Source organism: Indicator indicator, chromosome 1, assembly GCF_027791375.1.
Source record: "Indicator indicator isolate 239-I01 chromosome 1, UM_Iind_1.1, whole genome shotgun sequence".
Lineage (NCBI taxonomy): Eukaryota > Metazoa > Chordata > Aves > Piciformes > Indicatoridae > Indicator > Indicator indicator.
The window spans coordinates 91984368-92009345 of record NC_072010.1 but is presented as its reverse complement, the minus strand read 5'-3'; the positions used below and the strand labels follow the sequence as shown (position 1 = coordinate 92009345).

General features: G+C 40.0%; 1 protein-coding gene across 2 annotated transcripts in view; it reads left to right on the top strand.

The window, feature by feature from the left end:
• Positions 1-24978, top strand: part of GSK3B (glycogen synthase kinase 3 beta) — a 145508-nt gene that overhangs the window by 106778 nt on the left and 13752 nt on the right. Inside the window, exons 7-9 of one of the 2 annotated variants that reach the window (XM_054400479.1) lie at positions 1048-1145; positions 12242-12337; positions 22954-22992. In XM_054400479.1, the coding sequence (XP_054256454.1) occupies positions 1048-1145; positions 12242-12337; positions 22954-22992 (233 nt within the window). The remainder of the gene's footprint in view (positions 1-1047; positions 1146-12241; positions 12338-22953; positions 22993-24978) is intronic. The other variant, XM_054400487.1, reaches the window with a different exon arrangement.

The following is a 24978-nucleotide window of genomic DNA, read 5'->3' as shown; positions in this document are numbered from 1 at the left end:
CGGATATACATTGAGTGAATGACTTTCTAGAAAACCTTGTAGTCAATGTTTTTTTGAGGAGTTTTCTGCATCTAGGTGCAATACTTATACTGTTAAGCAGCTTAATCTTAAGTATTTGGTGTGCAGTTAAAGCAGATTCTCACAAGCATCTACCATGGACTGTTTACTGCAGTTCAAACAAACTATGCTTCAGAAATAAAATGCTATCTCCTGTAGTACACTTACGTATGTTCTTGAGTTGCTGTTGTAGGATTTAATTTATTTCTATGTAAGAAGATAGATCTTCCTGTAGGGGAGTAGCTACTAGTGACTATGTTTAGCTTTTGGTGCATGTATGAGTATTTGTCAATGGCTGCTGCTATGGATGCTGTTGACCTGATATATGACTTGCAGTGCTTGTCCAGCTAAGTTTGCAAATCGAATTACAGTGATGGTTAGGTCCTGATGTGACTGAGTTAGAGAAGCAGTCTCCTAGATCCCTTAATCATCATGTGCTGGAGGATACAAGTAATACTTGGAGTACTGGTTCATAGGCTTGTGTATCTATGCTTTCAATGTGTGGATGAAAAAGTGAGTCTATTGGACATTCAGTGAAAACATCAGGCATTGTGGTCGATGATGCTGATGCACAGTTCGTGATTAAAGTGGTTTTTGGTTTAGCTTTGTTTTTTTTTAAACAGGGGTTTCGAAAGTTGTTAATTTTCAGATGGCAAATGTTTTCAGGTCTTACACTTACATGTATAAGTTTTGATGTCAATATATTATGACATTTAATATTTATTTCCTATTCATTGCTTCATGGTTTAATTTTTTTTTTTCCTCCTTTGGTGGTGTGGGGGTACTGCCTGCATACTATTGCTTCATGCCAGGAATCTGTGTTTTCTAGATTAACATTCAGGAGAGGGATATTTTTTATTTTTCAGCTGTGTTATGTACGTTGTTAAACGTGTTGAAGAATAAATAAAGTAGCTTAAAATTGCTGGGGTTTATGTAAATGACCTCATATACCTTTTAATGATACCTTTTTCTCCCCTGCACTTTTTTTAGATGTGTGGTCTGCAGGCTGTGTATTGGCTGAACTGTTACTAGGACAACCAATCTTTCCAGGTGACAGTGGTGTGGATCAGTTGGTGGAAATAATTAAGGTATGGAATTTTGTTTTGACTACATTATGCAGAATCAGCAGAAAAACATATATGGTTACAAACTTGTCAACATGCATATTCTGTCACTCTTGTAGAGGGTGTTGCACATCAGCTGTGTTTGAAAACACTGCTCATACCTTTTTAATAATTTACCTTTTTTTGCCTCTCTTGTAATCATGCATAGTGGTACATTATCTCTTAAGGGGGAAAAACCCCTATGTAATTAAAGGATTGCATTTTCAGCGTGCTTGGAAATAATGCTTACATACTGAGCCAGTATGTATTAATGTGTGATTTACATTCTTTAAGAATCTGGGTGTTTTTTTTACTTTTCAAGCAATTAATACTTGGCTTTGAAAACAGCGTTACTAAGTTTTCCTTGTGCCGGATTCTTCACATATGTAGCCATCTTGTCTTCATTCCAGCTCTTTGAGGTGAAAGGTGAAAAAGGGCACTCCTTGTTGCACATGGAGAATCAAGAAATGTAGGGCAAAGGTACCTTCCACCTAAAGAGTCTTCTTTTTAAAGTGAGAAAGATGTCATGTTTCAAAATACATAACATTTATGTATCACTTATGTCCAAATACAACTTGATTGATTTTATTTTGTAATTGTGAATATTCTGTGATTCTCAAATTAGAGGCATGGAAGAATAGTTCTTAGCTTAAGAACTATTCTTAAGCTTCTGTACTTGATCAGAAATCTGACAGTAGAAACCTTATAACAAAGCCATACTGTTCTGCCTTACCATTGCTTTGATTTTTCACAAAGTGGAAGTAAAATAATCAGGAAATAGATGTCCTCTCATTATTGACATGCTTGCCAAGCAGAGATTGTGGTTTGGTTCAAAGTTTGCTAGGTCACCTTATCATAGAATCAGAGTTGGCTGTTCTCAGTTCTCCATTATTTGAGTAAACTTTTGTGACCTGATAATTTTATAGCACATATTTGCTCTGATTTTTATGATTCTGCTTTGTTTACATTCAAATTATGCTGAAGCAGAGAGTAATAAAATTGCTGATAGCCTGTGTACCATCTGTAGTTTCCTTAAATGACACTACCTTAAGTGGTGTGATAACATCTACTGACCAGTTTATGGCTGTATAGGTACTACTGGCAAACTAATGTTCTTTGTCACGACAGCTGAAGGAGTATCCAGTGAAGTGTCTTGAACTTCAGTAAATTGTAGCTTGAGATGGTGATTTTCACCTCCACAAAAACAATTCTGATTAATTTCTTCAAACCTAGAAAGGAGAGTCATCATCATCCACACCAGTTGTTATATCAGGGTATTCTCACCTTCTGTAATGTAAGGATAACTCCATTTTATAGTAAGCCTCTTCAATTACAAAGTTACTGAGGTAGTATGTTTTAGGAAAGCCTGAAGGAACAAATGCTGTAAATCTTACAGTAGTAGTCGCAAAAAAACTATGTTAGATGGAAAATGTGAGCCTGAATGGATGGGTGTTCTGCAGACAATGGGAGTCCTGGTGGATAAAACATTCACCATGAGCCAGCAATGTGCCCTTGTGGCCAGGAGGACCAACAGTATTCTGGCATGCATTAAGAAGTGTGGGTCAAGCAGGTCAAAGGAGGTTCTCCTCCCCCTCTCTGCCCTAGTGAAGTCATGTCTGGATTGTTGTGTCCACTTCTGGGCCCTCCCTAGTTTGAGACTCGGAATTACCGGAGAGAGTCCAGTGGAGTACCACAAAGATGATGAGGGGAGTGGAGCATCTCTAATGAGGAGAGGCTGAGAGACCTGGGGCTCTTTAGCCTGGAGAAGAGCAGAGAGAGGGAAACTTATCTATGCTGATCAGTATATAAAAGGTGGAAGCCATGAGGATGGGGCTGGGCCCTCTGTGGTGCCCAGTGATAGGACAAGGGGCAGCAGATACAAACTACAACACAGAAGGTTTCACTGCAACATAAAGGAAAATCTTTGAGAGTGCCAAAGCACTGGATCAGAGAGGTTGTTGAGTCTTCTCTGGAGACTTTCAAAACCTTCCTGGACATGCTTCTGTGCGATCTGCACTAGGGGGGTTGGAGTAGATGAGCTCCAAAGGTCCCTTTCAACGTTCTGCCATTTTGTGAGAAATTGTCTAGGGAAGTACGTGAACTTGGCAATGAGGTGCTTCGATTATAATGCTATACCCACCAACAGATACTTTTTATAGGGGAACTAGGGGGAGAACAGCACTTTTGTCCTCCAAGTAATTCTTCTCAGTTTTCCATTCTGCCAACTGTTGACTGGGATCTGTGCTGTTATGTATCTCTTAGAAGTGATCAATAATCAAATTGAACAGAACATATTTGTTTTTCATTTCTGCAAAGAAGTCATGAAACGTTCTGCTCCTTCTCCACTCCCACTGTAATGCTTACCTTTGAGTTAGATTTGACAGGTTAGCGTAAAAACTGCAACCTGTGTTTGAGCAAGCTTAGGTTCTGCAGCCTCAATACAGCTGAAGACATGCAGTTCTGCAACGTAAAAATTAACACAAGTGTTAAGTCTTGGGCACAACATAGAATCATAGAATCACTTTGGTTGGAAAAGACCTTTAAGATCATTGAGTCCAACCATTATCTAACTCTACAGAATCTGCTGCTAAACTGTGTCACTCAGCACCACATCTCTGCATCATTTAAACTCTTCCAGGGATGAGAATTTGACCATCTCCATAGGGAGCCTATTCCAGGTTTTGAGAACCCTTTCAGTGAAGAAGTTTCTGGTAATATCCAACCTAAACCTCCCCTGGGGCAACTTGAAGCCATTTTCTCTCATTCTATCACTTGATACTAGGGAGAAGAGACCAACATCCACCTTGCTCCAACCTCCTTTCAGGTAGTTGTAGAGAGCAAGATGATCTCCCCTCAGCCTCCTTTTCTCCAGGGTAAACAACCCTGGTTCCTTGAGCCGTTCCTCACAATTCCTGTTTTCCAGTGTTTCACCAGCTGTTTTGGCCTTCTCTGGCCTTGTAGTAAAGTGCTCAAAAGTGAACCCAGTACTCAAGGTGTAGCCTCACCAGAGCTGAGTCCAGGGAGACAATCACTTCACTGGTCCTGCTGGTCACGCTGCTCCTGAGACAGGCTTAGGATGCTCTTGGCCATCTGGACACGTGGTGGCTCCTTTTCAGTCATCCCTGGTTTTTCCCTTCTGGGCACCATTCCAGCCACTCTGTGTCAAGCCTGTAGCATTGCATGGGGTTGTTGTGTCTCAGGTGCATAACCTGGTGCTTGGCCTTGTTGAACCTCATACAACTGACCTCAACCCATCAATCCAGCCTATCCAGGTACCTCTCTTGAGCCTTTCTACCCTTCAGCAGATCAATGTTCCAACCCTGTTAGTGTTATCTGCAAAACTTACTGCAGGTGTACTCAGTCCTGTGATCCAGATGGTTGATAAGCATGAACCCAACACTGAGCCCTGGGGAATGGCACTTGTGACGTGTAAAATGTTAGGTTTTATAAGATTGACTTTTGAATAGGATTCATTTAAAAAAAAAAAACCCACACCCACTTTACAGATGGTGTCCATGTCCATTTGGTGCCACAGAATGTTACTGTTTAAAGATTTCATTGTAACACCCTTATTTTAATACTAACTGACTCTAGGAGAAGCAGAGAAGAATGACAGTGAAGGTTGTAAAAGATTGCAGACTGGGATCTATGAGCTGCTGTTTGACTATCTTGGAGTTGTGCTTTTCAGATAGCTTCATTGAAACTTATGGGCAGAGAAAATGGGAGTATATTAACCTCCCCAAAAGGGCTATAGTGAAAAAATACTTACCCACACATTTGGAAATGACTCTGGCTTCCATTCTTTAAATTTACTTGATTCCACTGCAAGAGAGGCTAATTAAAAGCTTTTCTGCTTGGTCCTATTAATTCAGGATAACTGAGTCACAGTCATTCTTGTAGCACTTCTTGAGCCAAAATAAATTTTTCAGTTGTCTCTTCATTTGCTTGCTCAGCTTTGATTATTCAGAGTTCATTTCACAACACAGCAGTTGGTTGCTACACCTGGGTATGAAGTTCTTGTGTTAGGCTGGAGGATGACTTCAAAATGTTGTCACATTAAACTAGCCCTCCCTTTTCATGCAGTTCTTAATGACATCCCCTCCGTAGCTGTGCACATGAAGATGGAATTTCTGTGATACGTCAGTCAGCATCGTTTGTCCTTCCTCCAGGCCACGTGCCCAACATTCTCAGTCCCTTGCTGCATCAGAGGCATTTTTTGGCTTTTGTCAAAATTTCATTTGCTTCTAACAGGCTTCACGTAGTTTCATTTCAAGCAGTCTTGCAAGATCATCTCCATCCAGTTTCTCCAGGCCTATTGCACATTTGCAAACTGCTCTAAAAAACTTGAAAACCGCAGTATCATGTTTCTGTGAATCAAAAGATAGTCCTCTTTAACTTTTTTTTCCCATGTTCCTGTTTCTTTCAAGATGGTCTTTCCAGATGTTCTCAATCTGTCTGGAGGAGAGAGATCTTTGACTGCTCATCCCTGACAAAATTGTATTCAATATGGGAAAATACAGTCTTGGAGCTCCATCTGAAGAAATTATTTATCCCAAGTACACTTCTTTATACTATTGCAGGAGAGAAATCATGTGCTACTCTTTTTCCAGAGGTTGATCTTGAATAGTGACTCTTCCTCCTTATTTTTAGCTCATGCTAGCTTTTCCAAATATTAGGTTATCCCGTTGCTGGGAATATCTCAAGTGGGTAACCTGATAGATTAATTAAAAGTCATGCCCCAGGCTGTCAAGGGACATCTCCTTTAGAAATGAGCTCAGCTTCTGAAGCAGGCCCAGTGGCAGTGTGGGTTTCATCAGTGGTCATGTAAAGAAATTATGTACAAGTAAACACTGCACATCAGAGCAGTCATATGGCCCCATCCCTGATGGAAGTGTGAAAGCTCTACTTCCAGCAGCTCAGAGAGGTTGCATGCAGCAGCAATGTCTGCAGGACTGCTGTGCCTCCTGTGAAAGCTTGGGATGTTGGGGGCATTCCTAAACCACCACCCCTGAAGTTCCCCAAACCCAAAATTTCTGAACCCTGCAGCACGCCAAAACCATCAAGGAAGAGCTAGCTTGCTTGTGTGTGTGTGTCCCCAGAGTAAAACATCTTCAGCCACAGTTCCCATAGACAGTGGCTACTCTGTATTCCCTTTGCAAAAAGGGAATTTTGGAAGTGTGATGATTTTGTTAATTAACTTCTCAAAGGCTCTGTTTAGTACCTCCTGCTCCCCACAAAAATGAAGAGAAAAATAATGAAAAAATCATCTCTGTCAGAAGAAGGAAGCAGCAGTAATTGTCTGATCAGCCCTGGGACAGGGGGAGGGTAGCGTCTGCCAGTCTGCCTCGTGTTATCAGAAATACTCCGATCGAGAGCATCATCAACTAACTTGTGAAAATTGCAGGAAGGGGTTGTCAAAGGGGTTTTTGTTTGGGTTTTTCGGTCGTAGGGGACTGTGTGATTTTTTTTTTATTATTTTTTTTTTTCTCTGCACCAAAATGGAATGGCAATTTAGGAGAAGTCATAAAATATTCTTCCCCTAGTTCTTGAGGTGGGAGGGGAAAGGGAAAAATGTATTAAAACACAAGCTCAGTAATATCAGGAGTCCTATCTGTGTGTAACTTTTTGGTCTCTGACAGTTTCATTGAGCCAAATGCTAAATATAGACTGCAATTATAATATATGGCTCATGCTTAAATGTCAAGGTACTATTTTGGGCTCAGTTTTTAAAATAAAATAAATTCAGTTGCAGTAGTTAATGGGGAGAGAGGAGCCGTCTCTTCCGGGAGAATAAGCAGTAAGAGAGCACGTTTCGTTTTATTGGATGTGGTCCTGTGCTGTATTTGACATGGGCTTTCTCTCCTTACGCCTAAGGGAATTCTCCTGAATTATATTTTTTCCTGATGTCCCTGCACATCACAACTTGGCTGTTCCTGTGCCTCATGTAATTCATCTTTTCAGTGCTTGCAGGCAGAGTCAAAAAAAAAAAAATTAAAAATTGATGAGCAATTATATTCATGTCAGTGGTGACAACAGGTTTCTTCCAATTCTGATGTATAGCTGTTCACATTTGTGAACAGAATAAATCTCTATCTTTAGTTGGCTTTTATTTATTTGACAAGAGAGTGTTTCTGAAAGAAAGTGTGCATGAAATGGGTAAGTTTATTTTATTTTTCCGTCACAAACTCTCCTGAATTATTTCAAAACTGCTCTGTGTTTACTGCTTTAAAATGCTTACGCCATGAATTTTTTTAAAATAACTATTTGGCACACCTCCCAACTTTCTGAAGAGGTGCAGGTGTGTTTGGAGATGTATTAATTATGCCATCTGGTAAGCCATGCTTTCTGGAGCATGTTTCCTCAAACTTGCACTGTCTTCTCAGGGAACATCACTATACCACTGTAACCATGGCTTTCTAGGTAACAGAGGTTGTCAGAAAGGGTCTTTATTCCACTGGTGTTTGTTGAGACCCTTGCAGTTTTCTCTTCCTCTGGTGTTGCAGTGGTGTGGGTTTGGTCATAACTAACTGCAGTTTTGCACAGTGAAGCCAGGTGTGGACTACAGCTGCATTTGGTACTGGGGTGTAGCTAAGGTATATTTTGAATCTAAATATCATCCCATCTTTTTCTCCTATGAAAGCTGGATTGCAAGGACATAAAATTAAGATCTTTGTGATACTTGTAATCAAATTCAGGGCTTGTTCCAGATTCATAAATCTCTCCTCCTTTGATAAGTCCGACATTATTGGGAGCCTGTAGCTTTTCTTTAATTGCTTGAGATAGATAATATTATCCTACTTTCATGAATCCTGTTCCTGGAATAAAAAAATACTTAGTCTGTTAGAGATTAACATCAAGTAAAAGCTTTCCAGAAAGTACTTGTGAAACTTCTTGTGTTCAGGTTTTCTCCTAAGAGTATCAGAGCATGTCTGCGTTCTCAGCAAGTATATTCTTTACTTAAGCTTAGTAAATAGTATTTATTTAGTTTTATTTAAAGAGGAGATGACAGTCAGGAATGAAGAGCAAGACTAGGTGACCCATTGCCTTCCCTTGTAGGAAGATCCTTTCTAGTCTCGTGTAAACCATGTTCCTTCATCAAAAAACTTAGTCTTCATTTCAGATGCAGTGATTACATCAGATAACTATATCTGTCCCCAAGAAGTAGACTAGTATGTACTAATCTGCATGGACCTGAATAATTCAGTGTTGGACCTTGTATTTCTTAAAAGCTCTCTGCCCTTTGCAAGTTCGGGGAGGTCTTATTATCATACAGAAATAGCTGAAGGCAAGGTGCAAAGAAAAGGAAGCCAGACGCTTTCCTTTGACATCCTGTGAAAGGACAAGAGACAATGTGCATGAATTAAAACATGTGAAATTCAATCCAAAACAAGTAAACTGTTTTTAACTGTGAGGGTGGTCAAACATTGGAACATATTGCTCAGAGAGGTTGTGGAGTCTCTGTCCTTGCAGATATTTGGAAGCCATTTGGTCTTGGACAACCATCTCTTACCAGTGCCGCTTTTTCAGGAGGGCTTGGCCCAAACAACTTCCAGAGGTCACTTCCAACCTCAACCATTCTGTAATTCCGTGAAACTTCTTTCCAAGGAACATCTGCTCCATGGCGTTTTCAGAGTTGCTATAGCAAGAGCAGCTGTTGCATGCACATTTTTGGCAGAATTACTGCAAAGTCATTTTTGCTTTTCCTCTGCATTTCAGAGCAGTCACATACATAACTTTTTTAAATAAGAGTTTTGCCCAAATTTACAATAGTTTAAGTGAGTGTTATTTCTCACCATGATTACTCAAAGAAATTCTTAATAGACTGAAAACTAGGTGTTAATCAGTGAGGTACAGTTTCAAAATTGTGTAGCAAACAGTGTTGGTACTTTGCTGCGTGGACAGAGGTCCACTACAGGACCTCTTCCAGATATATCAAGTACCGGTACGATTTTATAGCTTAGGACTTTATTCATCCCATACCGTTCTTCCAGACTGTAATTTGAATTTAACGCTGTCTTTAAAACTTCCATCCTTCCTCCTTTTCATGGCTTTGGGTTGAGGCCATAAAAGCAAAATCTTTCCTTTCCCATTTTTACTTTAGTAGTTATTTTGGGTGTTAGAGGCTGCTATATAACTGAAAGATCAGGCCAAATGCCTTATGATGCCTCTCCTGATCCCTCCTCAGTACCTTCTTGTCTAAGTATTCATGAGACCTTAGGTGCTGCTGCTTAGATGCCTGTGCTTGAGTTTAGGAGTTGTTTCATTGCATCACATGAATTTACAGCTTTATTTTTAGTGAAACATACGACTAGACGTTGTCCGTTGGCCCTTCTGTGAAATTGCCCTTGTCTGTCTAATCTTAATTCTCTGATGCTATAGGAAGTCTTTAAATAAAAATACTCCCAACCATGTAGGCTCCTGTTCTGAGCAGTCTTGGCAACTGAGCCATTTTGTTGAATTTTGGCTATTTATAAAACCAAATTTACTCTTTGCTTCTTCTTAGGAAGGCTATTAAAGGAATTTGTTGAGGAGGAGGGTAAAGAAGGTAAATACGCTTTTTTGAAAGCCCTGTTTATACTAGGGGGGCCTGAAAACTTACCCTTTGGAAGCAGTGGGGAGAGCAGTGTAAGTTACCCATGATTTTTTCAGGAAGTTAATTTAACTAATTGAAAAAACTTCCAAGGTTTTAAAAATGGCTTCTGCCTGAATTGGCATAAAAATAACATTTGAGGTGTAAAATCCCCTCATCTTTTAGAACTTGAAAGCTTTGAGAGCAGCACCGTTCTGGCAGGGCTGACAGCTGGGTGACCAGTGCTTAGGGACAAGCCAGACAGAAAACCAGCAGGGAAGAGCACATTATTCTGTCAGTTCATCTTTCCTTTGAAAGCTGAGTAAAATGTATGAAATCCAGCAAACACCTTCTTTCCTAGCACCTGAGCAAAAACAGTGCTTTCAGGCATGCACGGAGAAATCATCTCTCAGCTCTGAAGGTAACTCTTGGCTTTTGGAGTAGGTGGGATTTACATCCTGGTTGAGAATGGGAAGGTAGGAGCTATGTGATCATTCGTTTTGTTCAACTTGTCAGTTAAATCTGTTATCCAAGAAGCAACTGTCTGAGTTGCTGAGTTTATTTCTGCTGCTTCTGCTGTTTATTTAAGAGATTGCTTTTTTGGTTAGTATCTTAGTTTGTGTCAAACTGCTTATATTTTAAACAATAAAGAGATACTAAGTTCCTTTCATAATGCCCAATGATACTTTCTCTGATGCATAAAGTAATTAAACAAGAATTAACTTGCTTTTTTACCCCTTTACTTGAATCTTCAGAGTGCATTTCACAAAATTGCAGAATGTTAGGGGCTTGAAGGGGCCTCTGAAGATCATCTAGTCCGACTTCCCCGCTAGAGCAGGATCACCTAGAGTAAATCCAATCTTCTAACAGAATTAGAATGTTCATGGATACTAGAATATGCAACCAAATACTGCTCTATCAAGCAGTAAGGATGGAGCAATAATGTCATGTTGCCTTATTGTTTGTTTGCTGATGGTGACAGTAGGGTCTCATGAGATGAGGTGATAAAGTTAGGCTAATCTATTTGGTGAATGATCACAGGGTGAGAGTAGTGTGGCTACAGGGTTTCTGAGTGACTTCTCTGCCTTCTGCCCTTTCCACTTCTCTCTGCAGAACAAAGTGATACCCAGCAACTATGTGCAAGCAGAAAACAACAGGGTTTCTTAAATGTGCTTTGCAATTTTTATATATAGGTTGAAGGCAATAATGCTCGTTCTTAGTGCTAAATGAACAGAAAGCACTAATACTGCATTGTAGAGCTTATTCCCTGAAGGGATATCTGAAATCTGTTCAAAATCTGTCCACCCCTGCAAAAAGACATACAGTTTCTTGTACAACTACTAATTTGAATGCATGAATGCCATTGTGCAGATTCTGGGACTCAAAGATACAAATTTGTACAAGTAAACCAGATGCTTCCAGGTTACGTTTGTTTTCCACTCCAGGGTGAGGAACCACCACCAAAACTCACAGAGTTTGAGGCAGAAGCAGAAGGAAACCTGTCTGGCTCCAGTCAGCAGTAGCTTCTTGGTTTTCTAAGCTCATCAAAGAGCTGCTGTTCTTAGCCTGTAAACGTGCAGCCTGAACTGCTGGTTTGATCCTTAATGAGCCTTATGTAGCAAGCTGCAGTGTGTTGTTTTGTGGTAGTCTAATTAAAGTGAATGTTCTTCCCCATTGAAGTATCATGAAATTTGAGGAAGATGTTTGAATTTTGCAGAAAAAACGAAGAATATACTTAAAATTTTGTCAGTGGGCTTGGATTGTGAACTGAATTTCCGGCAAGAGACCACTGAAATTGGAGCAAGGGCCACAAAGATGATTTAGGAGACTGGGGCATCTGTCACAGGAGAGGCTGCAAAAGCTGGGACTGTTCAGCTTAAAGCAGAGAAGTCTCAGGGGCTTCTCATCGACCTGTAGAAGTATCTGGTGGGAGGGAATGAAGAAAACAGGCTCTTCTCAGTGGTGCCTGCTAACTGGATGAGAGGCGAAAACAGAAAGTGAAATGCATGAAACTTCATTTGAATGCAACAAAACGTTGATCCTGTAAGAGTGGTCAGAACTGCAGCAGGTTGCCTGGGGAAATTGTGAAGTCTTCCGTGGAGAGGCTAAAAACCTAACTGGACCATGGTCTTGGATATCCTACTCCTGCTGACTCAACTTCCATGGTTCAAACAGGATCAGAAACTCCCCAGGGAGAAGGTCCAGCTTAAATGTCTCTGAAAAAAAAGTTGTTGTTTCCCTATGCCCAGAGGTATTTAAGAGTCATGTAGATGTAGTGCTTAACGCTATGGTTTAGTCAAGGACTTGTCAGTGTTAGGTTAGTGGTCAGAATTGGCAGTCTTAAAGTCTTTTCCAATCTAGGCAATTCTGTGATTCAACAGTACATTAACTTACTAGCTACAGGGATTGACTTCAGTTGTCTCAATACCTGGTAGATTATACTGTGATTTTCATTACCATATGAATATGAAGCGCAGTTAAGTAATTTGCCTTTTTTCTCTTTCCGCTCTAGGTTCTGGGAACGCCCACAAGGGAGCAAATTAGAGAAATGAATCCAAACTATACTGAATTCAAATTCCCTCAGATTAAGGCACATCCATGGACTAAGGTGAGTCTCTATATGAACTGCATAATAAAGACATGTGGGCTGAAAGTAAAAGTTCAAGGAGTTCAGTGGTTTGGTGGCTTTCAATCTAAATGGGTGCCTTTAAGTAAGCTTGGGGACCTGGTAACTTTTGATGCAGATGAGGAGAAGATACTGAAGCAGTGCACTGTGTAATATCTGTTGTTTGGGGGAGGTTTCAAGGTTAAGCAACTTCAACAGGTGGGTTGTTTTATTTTGTGGAGTTTTTCTAACAATGGCATGTGTGTTTATAGCAGATTGCAATGTATCTAAATCTTGTCTTGCTATAATATGTCACAGATCTTGCACAGATGTCACCTGCAAATGAGAGAGTTCTAGTGATTCTTGTGACACTTTGGTAATGCTGTCAATTAACGTGATGAGGGCTGACAGTCACTTTTCTATGTAGTTCTCTTACAGATGTTAAGACATTTGTACCCCTATAGGTGTGCTGTTAAGGGGAGTTGTTCTTCCTAGGAGTTACTTCTTAAGAATTCTTACATCTACCTTTCACAAGGAGACACTATTGCAGACAATATTATAACCTCTGTTATCAACGAGGGAACTGCTAGCACTGAAACAAACACATTGCCACATAATTAAGCTGTATTCCACATATCAAGAAATTATGAGAAATGTCTGATGCAGTCAATATATTCTCATTATATCTGAACAGCTCAGCTTTCCTTCTGCTAAGAAAGCAGTGCATATGTGTGGAAGGATTGCATTTTAGCTGAGCATGTGTACACGTCAGACTCTTTTGGACCAGGTGCTCTGTTGTGGTAAAACCTCTGGATAAACTAATCAGCAGGGTATCAGGCCATGTATCTGATAGGTACTTGCCAGGTCAGGTACTGCAGGTCACTACTTATGAGTTACACACGACTTTCATTTTCCCCACTAATCCCTGTTTGTACTTCTGTATCAGAGTTTCTTTCTTTCTGTGTTAAGTGGCTTGTAACAGTGTGAGAGGCCAGTAAATCTAGTGAGTCTTTTTAATACGTTATGTTAACAGGGGAAAATGTTAGAACAAATGAAATTCCTAGGAATGAGTGTCCAGTTGTGGGCTCCTCAGTTCAGGGAAGGTAAGGGAGCTACTGGAGTGAGTCCAATGGAGTGCCATGAAGATGATGAGGGGACTGGAGTGTCTGTCTTGCAAGGAGAAGCTGAGAGACCTGGAGTTCTGTAGCATGGAAAAGAGAAAGCTGAGAGGGGATCTTAGCAATGGGTGGAAGACAGGAGATGGGACTGGCCCCATAACAGGACAAGGGGCAACTGCATACAAACCAGAACACAGAGGGTTCCACCTGAACATAAATGAAAACTTTTTTCCTTCAAGGGTGCTGGAGTGATGGCCCAGGGTGTCTAGAGAGATTGTGGAGTCTCCTTTCTGGAGACTTTCCAAATATGCCTGGACACATTCCTGTGCAGCCTGCTCTAGATGATCCTGCTTCAGCAGGTATCTCCAGAGGTCCCTTCCAACCCCTACCTACTCTGTGAGTGGTCTCTTTAGTTCTGAATTGCATCATGCTAAAAGTTGCAAAAATAAGTGCAAAAGCTTTATAGCACTGCATATTAGGGTCACATTTGAATTGCTGTCCTGAAGATACTTGGATTAGAGAGGGTTAAATTAATATGCAGTGGAGTAGGAGTGCAGAGATGTACTGTAGGACGCAGAGTTAAGCATCGAAGCCAGCTATGCAACTTCTCTTCTGCCTGAATAGTCTTAAGAATCATCTGTATGTACTTGATAGTCTGTTAGACCACAACTGAGACCTTTTGACAGATGGAAGCTTCAAGAAAAAAACTGGGACTTCCTTCTATTTATGTTTTATTGGTCTTAACAAATGCAACGAAGTCAATTACAAAGAACTGAGAAGAACTTGGCAGAAGATGAAATCTGCATTCTGCATTAGGGCACAATTAGTTTTGGAGAGCTGTGTTGGCAGCGTAGCTTGTTCTGCACGCAACTCTTTCTGACATCAGGTGGATATAGAATAATATTGAAACCAGTTTATCACAGCTGAGTTACATGACATTTATGAGATACATATTTTTATTATACAAATGCTAAATTAAGATAATGGATTGTTAAGTGTGGTGTTGATAATAATGTTTATCTTCTTGGTATATTCCTTCTAAAGAGCCTGTTCTCTCAACATTTTGAGCAAGTTGAGCCATGTCGGATTTAAGTGGTAGTATTACATAGTATTGGTCTTGCTCACCCAGTTGTATTGGTGTAACAGTACAGCAGTGAGCATGCATCCTCTTGGAGCTTCTGTATCTTAGAATTGAAAAGAACAGGAGAAAAAGCACTTTTGGCCTCTGGCCACCTAATAATGTGCAGAAAAAGGAATGACTGGAGAAGTGGAAGTGCAAATACGGATTTTTTTTTTTTTTTTTTTTTTTTTTTTTTTTTTTTTTTTTTTTTTTTTTTTTGTTGTTGTTGTATCCATGTATGTAACTAGAGTGCCCCAGGTAGCTGCCAGCAGGATGTGAGCTTTAAGTTTCAGCCTCAAAAGCACAAGTCTTTGCCATCTAAGATAAAGAATTGCTGAAGATTACAGTAGCTAGAAGGTTGTTATTTTTGTAGAGTCAGGAGAGAGAAGAGTTTTTTTTGTGGAAGAACTAGGCAGGTAGTTTTCAGCATTTGAGAGAGATTGAATGAATATAGTAACTCCCCACTATAATCCCTTTGACACAAGGACGTTCTCATTGTCGCTCTGTGATGTTCAATACAACATGGGTATTTTTCAAAGTTGAAGGGTTTGTACAAAGGTTAACTTCTTGCAATGGAGATGCCTAGTGAAACTGCATGTTTAGCTACTATCTGGATGTTTAACTTCTCTGTGGTCTGAAACTGGTTGTATCTAGGCCAATGATCTTTCTAGAAGTAAAGTGCATAGTTTGCTTTTGTCTTCAGGGAGTTTTCTTGGTCTGCAAAAGTGTGTGTGGACAGCAATTAAGAATTTTCTTTGGAAGCTCTATAGTACCTATGAATGGCATCTGAAATTCTGTGTTGTGGTTTTATACTCAATGTACTTGATTCTGGTCTGCTCTCTAGATAATTTTTGTCAGCCATAGATATGTTGTTTTCCTACTTGGTGTTGCAATCTACAATTTGCTGTTGCCTACTAGGTGGAGAAGAATGGTGGCTGGTGCAGTAATAGAATGAAGTAGGTTCTAGTTTGGGGTTTTCTTTGTTTGTTTTTTAAAAAACTGGAGAAATTGATTGAGCCTATGAAGGAATATGGTTTCTCATATCCATTCAATTTCAGGCTTAAATTGAAATTTTGAGGAAAAGCTTTGTTGAAATTTCAAGTCTACATTTACAGATGCATTTTAGACTTTTCAGTAGAAATGGATTGGTATTGTCCTAATACAGTATTGATATTCAGTGTGATGTAGCAGTGTAAGAAAGAAATCTCAAATTAGCAAGAATCTTAATAGATTAGGAGAGTCAAGCTAATGCTCTAAAAAATCTTTCTATGCTGCAGCAATAATGTGCTTTCACAGTGCAAGCTGTTCTTAAACTGTTTTTTCAATCTATTGACAATTCAAGATTGAAATACTTTTTATAATTTAAGAGCTGGAGTCTAATTATAAAATGGAAGCCTTATTCTCTTCTCTCCAGTGTAGTTCTGTGTTGCCCAAGTCCGTGTGTGTGTTTTTTATACCAGTTGCGTGCATGAGGCAGACAGTGATTGGAGTTCAGTGTGTCCCTGGCTAGCAAAAGAAAAGAGAATCTGATGTTTCCAGGAATCTTTCAAACAGTTCTTTCAAAATAGGACTTTTCTCCTCTTCTCCCTAGGTACCCCAGTCCCAAAAGGGGCTCTTTGGTTCTCTTGGATGGGATCCCCTTCAGAATACCAGAGTGCTTAATTTAGTAATGGAGCTGTTCTTTTCATCCAAATCTTCCTTTGTTTTTACATAGTATTGAACATTTTGTATTCATGGAGGTGCACCCCACTGCTGCTCTGCCATGTCTGTGACTAAGTTATAAGAGAAGCAAGGTTTTGCAGGGGTGGAGATGTCTTTTGAGTGGCTGATACAGTATGAAAAAAAAATGGATAGGCTTTTACATGCACAACCCTGCTCTCAGGCTTATTTTGGGTTGGAAAACCTGTCAATTTTTTCAGCTGTATTGGCTCACTGAACAAGTTACTTCCCTTTCTGAAGGCTTTGCTGTTGTTGTTTTTAACTAGGTCAAAACTCTCCTTCTCTCTTTCAACCACCTCAACAACTTGAGCCTTCCTGCTTCTTGGAAGTGCGGTCTGATCTCTGCTACTAATCTTTAATTGTTTCTCTTTCAACTAAGCTTCATCTAGACTTTATAGCTGTGTGACTAGAAAGCCAAGAAGAAAATCTGAGATGCAAGTGCAAGATTCTATGTCGGAGGGCTGTTAAAGTTCAGCATTGGCAATTAGCTTTCTCCCTTTTGGAGGGGGCCAAAGGCAGTGAGATGGCTGCCAAAAGTCCAAACGCATGCTTGATGAGATTGTTAGGCATTGCTTATCAGGGCCTCATTACAGCTGGCCTTTATCCTGGCATTGCTCAGATGCCGCCTTCAGATCTCAGATCCTTTGGGTTATGAAAAACAAAGTCAGTGCTGTAATTATTTCCAGAAATATGAAAAATGTCTGTCTCTGACAGCCTGCCTTTTCACAGGCACCCAGCTAGTAGAAGACCTCATTTGAGTAAGATTGTAGTAAATGTAATCTATAATTATATATGTTAGATTAGGTCTCTTGTGCATGGGGCTGATGACTCATCTGGATTTTCTTCACCACTCAAGCATACTTCCATATGTTTGGCTGTAATGGCAGTGTAATGAACAGACTTATCTACTGAGCTACAAGCATGCCATGGTTTGTGATGGCAGAAGAACACCACAGTGGGTTATATCAACAAAGGCTGTTTAATCAAATTGTAACCTTTACCTTGTCTCCATTGTATAGATGTGAAAGCAGTTTCCATTGCAGGCAGCTCTTTAAAATGGACAGTGCATCTCTTTGGTGTGTTTAGTGTCCTTTGTTTCTCCTTTCTGAAGATACTTTCAAAATTGTTCACGCATGCAGGCACTTTTTGAATATACAGTTGGTGAGATAAGTTTGAGTGTACTCGAGAGAATGGCTTCATTCACCATCCCCAAATCTATAGCTGGCTGGTGTCTGAATCATAATTTCCAAGTCAGTGTTGAGATGGAAAAAGACAGAACTCAATTTGTTTAACACTGGGACAGAGGGGGAGAGAGAGACTGAGATTGTCTTGTCTAGCTTGGATTTGAGCATCTCTGGCCTTCTGCACTGCAATCTTGTGGATGAATACACAAGGGCCTCTCTCTGTAGCACTTTGCCATCACAATAAAGTTGCAGCAGATTAGGGCAGAATCACTCCCAACTTTGTAAGAACTTCCTTTTTCTTCCTTTTCTCCATTATTTATACTGTTTGGAGTGCTCTTCTGTCTCTGTCTTCAAGCCAAAGAAGAAGAAAGCAGTGTCTAAGGTGAAGCTTCAGGCTCTAGCTCGTCCTTTTTGGCACTTTTCCAAAACAGTTGGCCACTCCTGGCTGCAGAAGTTGTGTGGAACCACAACAGATTGTGTTACAGGCTAGTTTTGGGTATTGGTTTTTGGATCTGTATTTCTGCCTGTATTAAATAATTTCTGCTAATATTATAAAATATTTATCAAATATTTTGAGTATCCTCTGTGTGTGTGTGTGTTGTTTTTACCGTGCTTTACCTTGAATGTTGACTTCTGTGCTTGTAACAGGCAGTCCTGTTGTCTTCCCCGTACCCTGGGACTGGGATGTAAAGAGCCTGATCTCTCTCATGAGCATGTTTTTCCACTTTACAGAGTCAGTTTCATGTCTTCATCCTGTCCTTCTCCTGGTTCTTGTCTGGTTTTTAAGCAGATTGTTTTGCTTGTAATGCATCCAAAATGACTGCTCATCCTGTAGATCTGAGGAAGAATACCAAACAGTAAAATGAATAAATAGCTCATTTTTGTCACTTCTAATTATAACTGATGACAAAGGAAAGTTAAAGTTCTTTTGTCACAAATCTTGTAAGTGATCTTGCATTTGAATTAAAACTGAAAATGCAAACCTTTCTTTCAGTATTTAGGGTGTGACCTACAAAGGTACAGTGGAGATTAGATGTTTCTCTGGGTGCATTTTCATAATTGGCATAAGTTCATTGTGGAGCAGTGGCATTCTCCACCTTCCCCCTTCATAGTCCTGATGTCGCCCTTCTGCGTTTTTGTTTGTGTATTAGCAAAAATCTCTTGAACAACATGAATGTTCAGGATTTGGATCACCTTTCTTACAAGTCTTCAGCCCTGACTGCTAATGTTGAGACAAGGGAACATGACAGACTGTCATGGCCAGAAGGAGGGCAGAACTGTCTTTTTCAGCATGAACTGGAGGTGATTTGTGCCTCTTTCTGAAGAGTACAGTTCTGTTTTTCACTTGGTATGTAATGATTCTCCAAGCAGAGTGAAAACAGCTCTGCTGGAGCCTAACTTCAAAGGAAAAAAACCCAAGTTTTTCTGGCATGTTCATGTTTCCCAGCTCCTTCTGTAGAAGCCATGATTTTTGAAATCTATTCTCGCCATCTAAAGCATGAGAAAAGAAGGCAGGTTTGTGGGGTGGTAAATTACTCTCTCTGCCCAATTTCTATGCAGTAAAGAAAGTACTGCTTAACAATAAATGAGTGAGCACTAATGTAACATTAAGACATGATTTGCGTCAGTGCAAGTACAGAAATCAAATGCTAAGTTTAACAAGTCGTCTGCAATGTTCCATCTGTTCAACTGTCCCATTGCAACATATCTGTCTAGGCTGTTCATAGTGGCTGCCCCATCAAGGCTGAGAGTACTTCTAGAGATATATTTTTGAGGGTGCTCTGTGAGAAGAAGGGGAGCTGTTTTGTTCTGCTTAGCTTCATTGCTTTCTTTTTTAGAGTAATAAATGCTAGCTTTTTCTGTCTCTGCCTGGTCCTTAGAGCCCAGTAACAAGTGTGTGGTCTCAACAAGAAGTAGTTTTGGAGACAGGTTCCTGGTTCTGTTCCCAGTTCTGTATTGGCTCATTTGTAAGCCACTTAACCCTTCTGTCTTTATTTCATTTTCCCTGTGTGTGCAAGTGCCATCTGAACAGGGATTCTTGACTAATAAGGTGTTAACTATTTATGAGCTGCTTTTTAGAAAAAATGCAGGGGGATTTAATCAGAGGAAGAAGTGGGGGGTGCTTCTATGTATTTTGAAATAACTCCCAACACCAGTCTTTGTTTCATGGGCTTCTTTTAACCTTAATTTGTAACATGAGTTTTATGCATATCAAAATAGCTAAATGACGTATTTCAGAAATCCCCTTCTGAAATTCTTGGGCCCTTGCAACAATACTGATCCCAAGGGCAGAGCTTCAGGTGCAGCTTTGAGTTTTTGTGTCGGAGTTCAATGCATACATTGCGATCTTGCATGTGTCTTTCCTCTCTTTGTTTATGGACATGTCATGTTTATCATAAGTTACTATATATTAAACTTGAGTTTAATACATAGTTTAAACTTGATCAAAGTATGTATTCATGTCATAAAGTCATGGTAATTCTATCAGGTGATTGCATTTTTTAGAAGTTGATTTGAGGGTCACATCCTACATCTGATGACTTTGCTTGTAAACAGTACAAGGTTTTGGTGAAAGGGAGATTTCTCTCTTACCTAATATTCATGTGCTATCAAAAATGCACTTACAACCTGAAAGGAGATGTGCACAGACTGTCACCCTGAATTGGTGGTGTAGGTGGTTCTTGGCAAAAGCATGTGAATCTCTGAAGCTGGTGAGGAAAATTTTAACTGTGGTGTCACAAACTTGATGTGTTAGCAACAGATGTCATTTTCAGAAGCCTCTGCTCTCTTGGGGAGCACAGCATGCGAGCGGTATTCACAATCTGCATGCAAACCGCACAGCAGTTGATGGCATGAAGTCATGTCTTTTAATACACGCTGGCTAGAAGAGCACCTTGGTGTAACATTGCAAAGCTTTGGCTTTAGGGCTTAATTAGACCAAGACGACAGAGCTCCGTGTTGTGCATGGAAAGTCTGTTTGAAGAATGTCAATGAACCAAAAGTCGGAGGAACCATTCTGTTAGAACAATACTTAGCTCTTGCCCCATGTGGTTTTATTTGAGAGCTGCATGTTGATGCGAGTGAAAAGAAATAGGAGAATCCTGTGCTTTCCCTGTTTTTTCTTTCATCTTTCCATGCATGCAAAAAAAAAAAAAATCAGAAGGGGCGTGAACTCCACCACTCGGGTAGGAACTATTTCAAATTAGTAAGATAAAAAGTGACTCCCCTGCTAGAGCACAAAGACTTTTGTCTAAGCTGAAGTTGCTTGGGGATGAGAGCCGCATGCACCAGAGGCATTTAAGCCTGGCAGGTTTTTTTGGAGATGTTCAAGAAAGTGGTAGTTCCAGAAAAATTAAGAGGGAACAATAAAAATAAATTTGTATTGATAGCAGCGTAACTTAGAAAGGAGAGAGGAGGGTATCTGGCCTTGCTGTCTAGCTGTTACACTCCATCAGTGTTTGAGCATCACCAGCATGCCTAAAAAAAGAAAAAACTTGCACTGGTCCCTCAGTTTTATTGGGATCTGGAGGGGTGAGTGGGAAGAAAGAAAAAACAAACAAACAAAAAAACCCACACCAAAAGGTGAGCCTTTGGATGAGTTGGCATTTCCATTTGACATGATCATTCAGAAAGCTTTGTAACTCAGCAAACAAACAAAAACAAACAAAAAACAAACACACAAAAAAGGCAAACAAAAAAAAGTTAAATTCATTTGCTTTGCAGAAATGAGGTTTTGAGTTATGCAAGTGCAAATTTTCCTTGAAGAATATTGTATGTAAAGCCTTTTATTTTTCTTTTTTTTTCTTTTTTTTTTCTTTTTCTTTTTTTTTTTTTTTTTTTGCATTTGTTTATCTCCAAAACAGGTTCATTTTTTAAAATGAAAACTTGAGCCTTTGGTCCCTCGTATAGACAAATAGCCTTACACAAGGTCTTGTTTCATTTTAGAAAAATGAATTGCTGTGCCGGTGGGGTAGTATTGGATTGCTTTAAAAGTTCCTGTCAGTGTTTTATTTTTGGTATTTTTTTTTTTTGTTTGTGGACTTGCTGTGCCTTTTGCCCAGCCATATTTAGTCTACATACTAAATGTCAGTCCGCCCAAACACTTTACTTTGTGCACTTAGCTTTTTCCCTTTTCTTAATTTTTATTTTGTTCTATTTTTATTATTTTTCTTTCTCCTTTTTTTCCTTTCTCTTGAATTATTCTTCTTTTGCTTTCACCCAGATGTATTTTAGACCAAGACAGACTTTGTTCCAATGGGCCGGATTTTAGTCCGTGCACTAAATTTTAGTCCGCAGACTAAAAATAATCCGCGGATTATTTACTAAATCCATTCCCTCACTGAGAACTACTGAGACCTTGAACTCCTGCTGAGCCATGTGTGCAAGGGCCTTCACAGCTCCCGACTCTCATCTTCTGTCTGCCCTCCCAGCCCTTCTGACCATGGAGCGCCAGGACCATTATTGCCTTGGCATCGGTGCCCCAGGGCACGGAAGTGCTGGTGTCGCCATTGCCGTGGGCAGCAGCCACTCGTGTAGTTCTCGGTGGGCGAATTGGGCAACTTTCCTGGTGGAACTGTGTTGAATGGGGAGAGCTAAGAGAATGCAGGGAGTTTTGCTTTTATTTCTTAGGGTGTTATTCAGATGGGAGGTGGGAGTGGACAAATTGAGGGGAAAAAAATTCTTAATAGTGGGTGTGACGGGTATAGGGAGAATAAACCCGCAATAGAGAGAAACTCAGTCCATACCCGTACTCCTGAGGTGGTACATCCAGTTCCTGAAGAATCCTAAAGAGGTAACACCAGCAAAATCCAGTGGCGGGGAAGTCAATCCAAAATGAAGAATAATCCGCGGCGGCCTGAGGCACTCATAGCTCACACAAATTAAGAGCATCCAAATTCAAATACCAATCTTGGATTTTTACTTTCTCTTCAGCATAAATTATAAATTGCTAGGGAGGTGGGGTTTTTTTGAGACAAAAAAGAAAAAAACAAACCCCAAACCACCCAAAAGTTTACATTGTGTCTCTGGGATAGATTTACAAGTGGGATGCACCTCTGGGGACAAACTAATCTGGCCCCATTGTCTGTGGACGTCTATATCCAGGACCAAGGACTGAAAATTCTTTATGATGGGAATTTCAATTACCCTTTTAGTTCAAGTTAAGAGTTTTAATTTCCATTTTTGTTTTTATTTTTTTTTTTAGTAAATGCACTGGCATTGGAACATAAATTTAATACACAGTTGTTTCTATACTATGCCTCACCATTGCACAATCAATTTTTTTTTGGCATACACTGTGGTGAAGTTGGATTTGCTGCTATGGAGACTGATGTTTAAAGTTTCTAATTGTATAAACATTTTCTATGTCCCCCACACCATGGATTTCTTATAATATTGGCTATATTTTTCCTTGCTGGGCTATTCTCTTTTGGATTGACTCCCCCTGTTTGGATTATTTCACTGCATTATCATCTTTAGGACTCGTCAGGAACAGGACATTTCACCTCAGGAGTACGGGTATGTACTTAAACATTTTTTCAAATTACTAGGCCTAGCCTTGGAAGGAAAAAAAAAAAAAAAAGGAGAAAAAAAGCTAGAAGTGAAATTTTAGTTCAAACTGCATCCTCAAGGCAGTAACCAGGCAAATATCATAACACAAGGTGACAGAGATGGGCACAGACCTGTAACTCATTTCATATGGTAGTCATCACTTGTTGCAGGGAGAGGCCATGTGAGGCCTTCTAATTTTAGATTTTTTTTTTTTTCTCCTCCCTGGTTTGAAGCACCTAGGGCAGAATTTGCAAACTGCCTAACCCAATAGACTAACTGCAGCTCTAAATGCAGGCTCAGCAGTTCTCAGCAGGGTTTAGGAAACATGTTAAGGTTTTACTGACTTGAAAATTAGGAGTTTAATAGTGGACAAATGAGAGCTCCTTTTACAGATGACAAATTTATGACTGTCTACTAGTTTGCTCAAGATAAAGGCTTGTATTCCTTGCCTTAGAGAATTTTTTTTCTTTTTCCCTTTTTAAAAATCTGTATAGTAGCTGATAGGTGAGCTGTCCTGAGGGAAAAAACACAGCTGAGAGTGAAGTACTTCAGTTTCAAGCTACGGGAAATCAAGCCTGTTAAAACATCAGTGCAGAGGTGCATGAGGGACACATCTCAGTAGTTTAACCTCATGTTGAATACCAAGTGACTTCACTTCTGTGGGTTTACCTAAAGACCTACTTGTTTGGAGTAAATAAAACCATTTAAAGGATAAGCGGGTTTGTTTGTTTTTAATCTGAGAGAGTTTTTGATTTTTTATTCTGGTCAGGCCACAATTTAGGAGTGATACAAGTGCACCGTGGTTAGCGATCCAAGCTCTGCAGGCAGCAGGCACAAGCAGCTTCTGTTGTCCTTCCACATGACCATACATTCACAGCACAGTGATCAGCAGCTGTCTGCTGGCAGTGTTGGGCTAAAGCCTTTATTTTCATCATTACAGGCCTCGTGGAAAAAAACCCTTTTGGTTTGTTTTGCCAAGCAATAGAATAACCTCCTAGTAGAAATAAATCATGCTCTTTAGGTACCTGGTTTTTGATTCCCCAGGTCAGGATTAGCTGCCACAAAAGTTAGTAGAGTACACACTGCTGCAAACCCAGGTGCTTCTGTGCCAGCTGGGCACCAAGGGGATAAAATTGCAGTCCCTGGAGAACTTAGCATTTATGTTTGATTCGCATTCAAGACAGTGTATATGTCTTTGGTTTAAAACATACCTACTTCAGGACATTTGCTTGTTCAAGTTTGTCATCTGTGATTAATTAGCATGTCATGCACTGATATTTTTAATTATTCTACTATATTTTGCTCCTTGGTGCTGTGTGGCTTGTATTCACTTGCGCTGGTGCAAAAGCATTTTGGATTCATTCAGTTCTTACCAAAAATGCTGGCATCAGAACTTAACACTTGCACCCACCACATTCCCTTTTTCCCCCCAGTCTGTGTATCATGTGCAACTTAGTGAGAGACAAGTACTTAAGGAGGCCATCCAGGTCACCTCCTATTTTGCTTTTGATGTAATAGGAAAGGAGAGGCAGGGTGTGACTAGTGGTGGATAGAACCCGTTGTTAGAGGTTTAAAACACAGTGCAGTGGAAGACTCCTTTTTATAGTCACTCATGGTAAAGATCTGTTGGAGTAAAATAGTTGGTTCTTTTGATGCAATTTTCAGCTGGCCTTACAAATACCAAATGTGCAGGAATTATCCCAATAAACTTATGGGAATGATTTGCCAGAATAAGGTCACTCAAGGACTAACTTGCAAATTAGAGCTAGGCATTTCCTGCACCCCACCCGTACTTTCCTTGTTGTTCTCCAAAGTTGAACAGCAGCCTCCATAGCAACAATCTGACCTGCCTGCCTGCAAAAGTCCATGTTAATAAGACTTCATTCACTAGCCAAAAAAAAAAAAACCCACCAACAAAAAAAACCCCCACACATAGCGGGACCTTATTCGATT